The 8,563-nt window shown below is 45.5% G+C and overlaps 1 protein-coding gene across 3 annotated transcripts in view; it reads right to left on the bottom strand.

Moving 5' to 3' along the window:
- Window positions 1-7,450, bottom strand: part of ST8SIA6 (ST8 alpha-N-acetyl-neuraminide alpha-2,8-sialyltransferase 6) — a 144,188-nt gene extending 136,738 nt beyond the window's left edge. For 2 of the 3 annotated variants that reach the window (XM_023223271.2, XM_023223270.2), the window contains exons 1-2: window positions 7,224-7,443; window positions 6,632-6,730 (exon numbers count right to left, since the gene is read on the bottom strand). In XM_023223271.2, the coding sequence (XP_023079039.1) occupies window positions 6,632-6,730; window positions 7,224-7,324 (200 nt within the window). In that variant the 5' untranslated portion in view covers window positions 7,325-7,443. Of the gene's footprint in view, window positions 1-6,631; window positions 6,731-7,223 lie in introns of all 3 variants that reach the window. The other variant, XM_023223269.2, reaches the window with a different exon arrangement.
- Between the last annotated feature and the right edge of the window lie 1,113 nt (window positions 7,451-8,563).

The raw sequence follows: 8,563 nt of genomic DNA, 5'->3' as shown, positions 1-8,563 counted from the left end.
AAAAAAAAAAAAAAAAAAAAAAAAAAAAAAAAAGAAATAAAGTTATTAACTTGCGGAGGGGATGGTGAAGAAAAGGAAGAATAAGAACAATGCAAGACAGAAAACGAAGATTCACTTCACAAAATAGAGGAAAAATAAAATGTCTACAAAGCTTTAAGAATAAAAAGAAAAAAAAAAGGACTGGGCGTGGTGGCTCATGCCTGTAATCCTAGCACTTTGGGAGACTGCAGCAGGTGAATCACCTGAGGTCAGGAGTTCAAGACCAGCCTGGCCAACATGGCGAAACCCCATCTCTACTTAAAAAAAAAAATTAGCCAAGCGTGGTGGTGGACGCTGCCTGTAATTCCAGCTACTTGGGAGACTGAGGCAGAAGAATTGCTAGAACCCTGGGGACGGAGGTTGCAGTGAGCCAAGATGGCACCATTACTGACTGTGTCTCAAAAAAAAAAAAAAAATACAGCTGTGATCGAATAACAGAATCCATGTATGAAAAATAAGAATTGTGGCCGGGAGCAGTGACCCATGCCTGTAATCCCAGTACTTTGGGAGGCTGAGGGGGTCGGATCACGAGGTCAGGAGTTGGCCAACAGAGTGAAACCCCATCTCGACTAAAAATATAAAAATTAGCTAGGTGCAGTGGCGCACGCCTGTAATGCCAGCTACTCAGGAGGCTGAGGCAGGAGAATCGCTTGAACCCGCGAGGTGGAGGTTGCAGTGAGCCAAGATTGCGCCACTGCACTCCAGCCTGGGCAACGAGAGCGAAATTCCGTCTCAAAAGAAAAAAAAACCAGAAAGAATTGTATCATTAAAATAAATAAAAGCTTTCATGAACTACCAGAAAAAAAAAAAGTGCCCTCAAATCTAAAGTTTCATGACTATAATCTATATTCCAATGCTAAAAATATTAGACTTATGCAAATAGATACTAAGCTTATGACCAAGAAAGAAATAAAGAACAAAGAACTGAAGAAATGGGGAGGGGATCATTTAAAATGATAAATTCCAAGCAATGAAAAGAGAATCTAAATAGTACTTGGTTGTTGAGCAATAACTCGATTAAAATCAAAAAATAATATTCATAGGAAAAAGTGTATAGTAAAATAATAATTACTAAAAAGCCCACCCCTTTGCCGCATGATCCCAAAAACTATATAGATTAATTTAACTAATATTAACATTAAAAAAAATAATTTTTTTTTTAAGACAGAGTCTCTCTCTGTTGCCCAGGCTGGAGTGCAGTGGAGTGATATTGGCTTACTTCAACCTCCACCTCCCATGTTCAAGTGATTCTCATGCCTCAACCTCCTGAGTAGCTGGGACTACAGACACTGGCCACCACACCTGACTAATTTTTGTTTTTTTAGTAGAGACAGGGTTTCACCATGTTGGCCGGGCTGGTCTCAAACTCCTGACCTCAAGTAATCTACCTGCCTTGGCCTCTCAAAGTGCTGGAATTATAGGTGTGAGCCACTGTGACCAGCCTAGTTTGAGGATTTCTAATTAGCTTCAGCAATTAGCGAGTAGAGGCCAAAGTCCTTCTGCAGAGAAAAAGGACCACAGGAAAGCGAGAGAAAGGCCATTAAGAAAAATAGCAGGCGAACCTCTATAGGAAAACAGAGACATGAAGGTGAGGTCCCCCTTCTTTGGTAAACTCATGGTTCAATCATCCCAGATGGGCCAATGAAACAGACACCAACTAACCAGGACATTCAAAGAATAACAGCAGCTGCTGTCCAGGACGTCACAGCCAGCCACACAATCCCAAATCATCACCATAGATGTTTAAAGCCAAAATGGACAGCTGCCACCAAAAGTTGCCAAATCATAGCCAAGACATGGATGTTCCCATGGAACTCCAAATTAGCTAGTTACACAGCTTGTGCTGGCCGTTTCATTAATCTCCCAATAATTCAACCCCTCATTTCTAATGATTGGATATTTCGGTACTCACTTATGGCATTATGGCAGGGTTTTATTGAACTTTCATAATCAAAATGAAATTAATGTTATTTAAGAAAATAATATTTTAGAAAAAAATATTCCAATCACTTGGAAAGTTTAAAGTCTTCACCTAAATGACTCTGAAGATAAAAAGTTCTAAAATGTAATTATAAACAATTTAGAATGTATTTTTAAAAATCTCAACATTATATATAGAAACTGAAGGAATGAGTCCAAAGCTGCATTCAATGGAAAATTCATAGTATTAAATATTTGTGTTACAAAAAAGAGGAAAAATAACATAAATAAATCAAGCATTCATTTCAAAACATTAAGTTGAAAAAATAGAATATTTTAAAAGATAAAAGAACCACGAAGGAAATAGAACATGGAAATATATATACATTGAGTAATAAATCCAAGAGCTGGTTATTAAAAGAACAAGAAAGTCAGTGAAAAACTGACAAAACTTATTAGCAAGAGAAAGGATCCATTGTAATGTGGTGATACTTTGAAAACTACTAGTTTATTTTTATCTTTTTCTTTCTGAGCATATGACCTTAACCTAGCCCACTTGAAACATCTTTGCAGGGAGGAAGAAGAGATTAAGACTTTTTCCTGAAAGAATGCAAAAAGAGTAGATAAGGTAATAATCCACTTTAGACAAGTAAAATACGATTTTCAGCAGCCTCGAGAGAATATATTCCAAATTCTTTTCATTCTCCCACTTTAGCACATTAACCATCTTACTTGGAAGACACAGCTGCTTGACTTTTCCCAATCCTTTTTCTCTAGTCCCCACAATTTATCATTAAGGCTTGAGTTTGAGTTAGACCTGCAGGTTTGCATCAGGGCGAATAGAATATGAAACAGAGGGAAGCTTGCCAATTTCTGGAACTGAGTCAGTAGGAGCAGAAGAGAAAAAAAGAAAGAGGAAAGTTTTGGCTCGGAGAGGGAGAAAGATGGGGACAATAAAAAGCCAGCGACAAGAGTAATAACAATGACAAAAAAGCTTTGCTTCCTCCTCCAATTAGGATTTTGAAATAGATCACTTCTTGGGCAGTACTCCATCCTGAGATAACTAAGAGTAGGGTCACATCTACTTGGTGGAGCAAGTAGAGGGAGGCCGTGATATTTCGTTTTCTGAACTAATTCTGGTTCTTATATGTTTAGATGAGGCCCAGAAATAGGTGAGAGGCTGGCTGTGGAGCTAGCTAGCAACAGCTGAGTGAGTAGCATCATAGCCAGTGTCACAGAGAGACAACCCGAGATCAGACCAAAAGAGAATCTTTGCCAGATCCCTGAAAGATAACATCAGTAGGATCTCAGGTGAGGCCAAGACAAGCCAGAAGCACCAGCAGGTGCAACACCTGAGAGAAAAGAAAGAGCCACAAGCTGCAGATCTTATCATTGGCTCTCAACAGGGTGCCTGGCCACCAGATGGAAAAGGATCAACATCACCCTGTAGATCAGAAGGAAAAGATACCATGATCATGAGCTCCAACTCAGGACCACTGCATCACCTAAGGCCCCCTCCCTAATACACCTGAATGTTATCTTTTTAAATTTTCTTTTGAGACAGAGCCTTGGCCTGCCACCCAGGCTGGAGTGCAGTGTCATGATCTTGGCTCACTACAACCTCCCCTTTGTGGGTTCAAGCGATTCTCGCCTCTCAGCCTCCTGAGTAGCTGGGACTGCAGGTGCACACCCTTGTACCCAGCTAATTTTTGTATCCTTTAGTAGAGACAGGGTTTCACCATGTTGGTCAGGCTAGTCTCGAACTCCTAACTTCAAGTGATCCACTTGCCTCTGCCTCCCGAAGTGCTGGGATTACAGGCGTGAGCCTCCGCGCTTGGCTTACTTGGATGGCATCTTAAAGTGAGATGAGATGGTAGGAGCAATCTGAGAGCCTGGGCATTTTTCCTTAGAAAGAACAAATATTGCCAGAAAGAGTCTCTTCAATGGTCACATCTAAGCTTTTGCCTGGATTGAATATTTGAACACACACACACACACACACAAACACACACACACACCATCTTTCCCAGCACCTATGGCAGGCAACACAGTGGGAAATTAAACGTGTGGGATTCTGGATTCTCCTGGCCTGGGTTTCACTCCAGGCTCCACAATGTGTTAACTCTGTGATTGTGGGCAACTTACTTAATCTTTTTGCCTCAATGTCCCCCTCTATAAAAATTAGGAGAACAAGAGTTTCTCTTAGTACTTTTTAAGGATTCAATGAATTAAATGTAAAGTGCTTATACCCAACAACAAAGTCATGGAATCAACCTAAGTGTCCCTCAACGAGGACTGGATGAAGAAAATGTGGCATATATATACCACATACTACAACTCAGCCACGAAAAACAAGGATTTAATGTCTTTTGCAGCAACAGGGTGTTATGGAGGCCATTCTCTTAAATGAAATGACTCAGAAACAGAAAGTCAAATGCCACATGTTCTCATAAATAGGAGCTAAATAATGTGTACATATAGACAGATTGTGGACTAATGAACACTGGAGACACAGAAAGGTGGGAGAGTGAGAATGAGGGGAGAGCTGAGAAATTATCCATTGGGTACAATGAGTACACCCTACTTGGGTGACGGTTGCACTAAAATGTCGACTTCACCACTAGGCAATATATCCATGTAACAAAAATGCACTTTACCCCCTAAACCTATTTTGAAAATTTTTAAAATTAAAAATGTCAAGTACTTAGATCAGTGTCTGGCCCATAAGAATAGTTCATTAAGTGTTGGCTCTCCTTATTCCTACAAGCATCGTTACCATGGGGCTCATGTGGGAAGATCAGACCAGCTCCAGAAAAATGAAGAAATTGCAGTTTCTCTATACAACCAAGTAGTATGGTGGATTAAAATTTGTACCCCTGCTCCATAAATAACCAAAATCATAAATGATAAAGGGGACATAAAATAAATCAAAACATAAAGAGGCTTTTACAAACACAGAAGAATGGTATGAATTTTAAAAAGCTTAATAAAGTGGGCCATATTCAGAATTATGAATTACCTGTATTAGCCCAAGAAGTATGCCAAGTAGAAAAGAAGTGTGTCAAAAGGAAGTGAAAAATTCATCCAAGAATTACCTCTAAAAACGACCTGAGATCAAATGCCATTTGATGAGTACATTCTTTCAAGCTTTCGCAAAGGGTCAACCCTCGAATATGTAATAGCCACAGGACTTGGGAAAACATTGAATTCTTCTCAGTTCTTCGAGAAAGCTAGGTTACCTATAGTACACCAACCGGAATAGAAAAAACTAAAGGACACTATTTTTCTCAAAAGCTTTTGTTACTCCAGGAGGTCCTAGTGCCTCTAATATGCTGTGAAATTCCAATGAGGGGGTGGCAGGCAGTGGTGGTCCTCACTTCAGGGTTTATTCCAATCACTTCCAGACCCTTCTTAGAGCCGTGCTAGAGCTGCCTGGAGTCATACCATCAGAAGATTAAGGTGGATCCAAGAGCCAAGAATATACAGAAGCATATGCGGAAGAAAAGGGATTTGCAAGAGATAAAAAGAGGAAAAGAGACCGTATACAAGATTGCAATCATAATAGCAATGCTAAGGCAGGAAGCAGTACATTCTGCTTGTGAAAATGTAAATTGATTCAACCCTTCGAGGAAGCAACTGACAATGTGACTTGGAATCTAAAGAGTACATACTCTTTGACTTAATAATCTCAACTCTTATCTGTCCATCCAGGGTAATTAACTTGAAATGAAGCTAAAGATTTACATACAAGGATGCACTTCATAGAATTACTGATGGCAAACAAAATAAAACAGAAACAAGAAGCAACCTAAATGTTAAAAATGGAAACTATTAAATAGGTTATGGCACCTTCAGATAGTAAGTTATGCAACAATCCGAAGCAATGTTTTTGTGGGGGGAGGGGAATGTAATGACAGGTATAGGTCTAGGATTTTTAGAAAAAAGTCAGAAGATAAACTACAATGTATAATCTCAGCTATATTTTTAAAATATATGTATATAGAAAAGACTACTGGAAGAAATACAGACCAAAACCAACCTGAATATGGTCTCTGAGAGGAAAGGACTCTGAATGGAAAACATTTTCTTTTATACAGTTCTATTTTCTAACTTTCTGCACCAAGCTGTATTACTTTTACAATCAGGAAAAAAAAACCACAATTACTGCCTATGAATAAATACACATATGAATGATAAGAAAAAAATTTAAGCCTCCAATCACTAAGGACAAAATCATTTCTAGCACACAGAAGAAACCTGAATCTTAACACCGGTGCGTTTTAAAGCATAGAAAACAAAAAGCAAATCAACCAGATCCCTCCATAAAGACAGGCTGAGCTGCTTCTCTCGAAAGGTTGGTGGGGGGGGAGGTGGGGTGCGGGGGCGGCTTTCAACACACCATCGTTGAAAGGAAAACTCAGCGCCCATTTTTCAAATGCAGCTGTTGGAGGATCCCCCTTGATTCAAAGACCCTTCACATCGAGGCTTAGAGGGTTGAGGGAGTGTGAAGAGTGCCCCCACTCCCCGCGCCCTCTCCAAACACGCACACTCTCACACTCAATCGCGCGGTCCCAACCTGCCTACTCCCAGCAATCCAAGCCGGTGCAGCCGCGCCCCACGCCCGGCTCGCAGCCCCCAAGCCCCATTCCGCCCGCGCTGGGCGCCGCTGTACCTGTTCGTGGCGCGCGGTGCCGCGGTCGCCGGGCTCCGGAGCGTCCTCAGCGCTGCGGGAGTGCCGTGAGTGGCCTCCTTGCTTTCCTCCACCAGGATCCTGCACAGCCGAGGAGAAAACTTAAGTTGCTACATCCCGCCGGGAGCCGTTGGCTGACAGGCTGGGAGTCGCGCTCCTTGCCTGGCAGAGAGATCTCGCGCTCCCCGGCTCTCAGGTCAGGTCCCCAACCCCAGAGTTGGAAGAGCCTTAGGGCGGGAAGGAAGGGACAGCAAGGACCAGAATGGGGAACCCGGGATCCTGATGGGGAACCCGACGGCTGGTCCCTCTCCACAGCTGCCTAGCCCTCAGAGATGCGCGCTAGAGCCCCCGCAGCCCTGACTGGTCCCTCTGCTCCCCAGCGGCTGTCTACCGGTCCGAGGGTCGCCTCCCTGCGACCCCCTCCCCTACTGCACTCTCAGGCCGTCGCCGCCCGTGGGCTGCTCCCTGCCGCGGCCAAAAGTCTCCGCGCCCGAGGGGAAGAGATGGGCGGCTTGGGGGTCCTGGGGCGCCAGGCTGGGCGCGCGGCGCGGGGACCGGCGGGCGGGTGGGTTACCTGGTGTGGGCAGGCGCGTCTGCCGGGCACCAGAGCAGGCGCAGCAGCAGCAGCAGCAGCAGGCTGGCGAGCAGGGCGAGCAGCGCGCCCCCCGGCCGCATCCTGAGCCACAGGCGCCGCCGCCACCGCTGCTGCCGGGGCGAAGCGCAGCCCGGGCGGCCCCGACTCGCGGCTCCCGCCGCCGCCGCCACCGCCGCCGTGGCCGCAGCCCCGCGCACCCACAGCGTTCACAGGCGGAGGCGAGGGGCGCCCCCAGCCCACCCGGCAGAGTCTCAGAGGCGGGCAGAGAAGAAGCCGCGCCCGGGCTCGCTCCGGGCTCCGGGCCCCGGCCCGCGGAGCGCCGCGATCGGCTGGCAGATGACGATTTGCCGAGCTCGCCGCCTGTCCTCCCGGAGGCGCTCCGAGCTGCTGCGGGCTCCGGTCGCCGCTGCCACTGCTGCTGCTGCCGCCGCCGCCGCGCGGGGTCACCTGAAGGTTGGGGCGCGGAAGCTCAATTCCGTGCTGATTGGGCTCCAACTTTTCTGCGCCCTCTCCTCGTCCCGAGTGCCCGCGTGTCCCCCAGAAGCCCAGGCAGCCCACCCAGCCCACGCAGCCAGACTACAACTCTGCCTGGGGAGAGAGGAGAGGAGAAAAGGGCCGCTTCAAAAACTTTCGAAACTGTGCAGTCGCTCGACTGCATCCTCCCACGCATGAATAAAGCTGGGGACTGGGGAATTGCTGGGTGGATCATGACCCAGAACAGAAGCAGTAACCTGTGCTTACTTCAACCCAGAGTCAGAGGGACAGCGAATTGGTATGAGGGGCTGGGAGACCTTTAGGTGTGAGCACATTACTACCCGCAGACCGATTTAGCCCCTGCCTGTATTTGCAGATAGTTGTACTGGAAAACCTCCATGCCCATGGCTTTGTATTATCAGTGACTGCATATTGTGTGATTTAGGGCTGCAAGGGCAGAATTGAGTAGTGATGACAGAGGTGGCATAGCCCACAAGGCCTGAAATATTCACCATTTGAAGCTTTGCAGAAAAAGTCTGCATACTGCTCTTAAATAAGCAAGAGGCCATTAGCTTGAGGCTGTCTCTGTAAGTTGAGTTCCCACCTAACAGTGGAAACCTACATTAGGCTGTAATGAACAGACGGCTACTGGCCAATCACAGACAACCAACTTATTACACCAGGCCCCAAAAGGCAGCCTGCATAGCTATAACCAATCAGTTTCTCTATGGTGCTTCTGAGTTTGGCCTATCAGGCTTTGCTGCTCACACTGTGAGGTGGACCTCACTGGACCTCCTCTGGTTGTGAGTGCTGCCCAGTTCATGAATCCTTTGCTCAAATAAAGT

This window comes from Piliocolobus tephrosceles, chromosome 9 (assembly GCF_002776525.5).
Source record: "Piliocolobus tephrosceles isolate RC106 chromosome 9, ASM277652v3, whole genome shotgun sequence".
Lineage (NCBI taxonomy): Eukaryota > Metazoa > Chordata > Mammalia > Primates > Cercopithecidae > Piliocolobus > Piliocolobus tephrosceles.
This window is presented reverse-complemented; position numbering and strand designations above follow the sequence as displayed.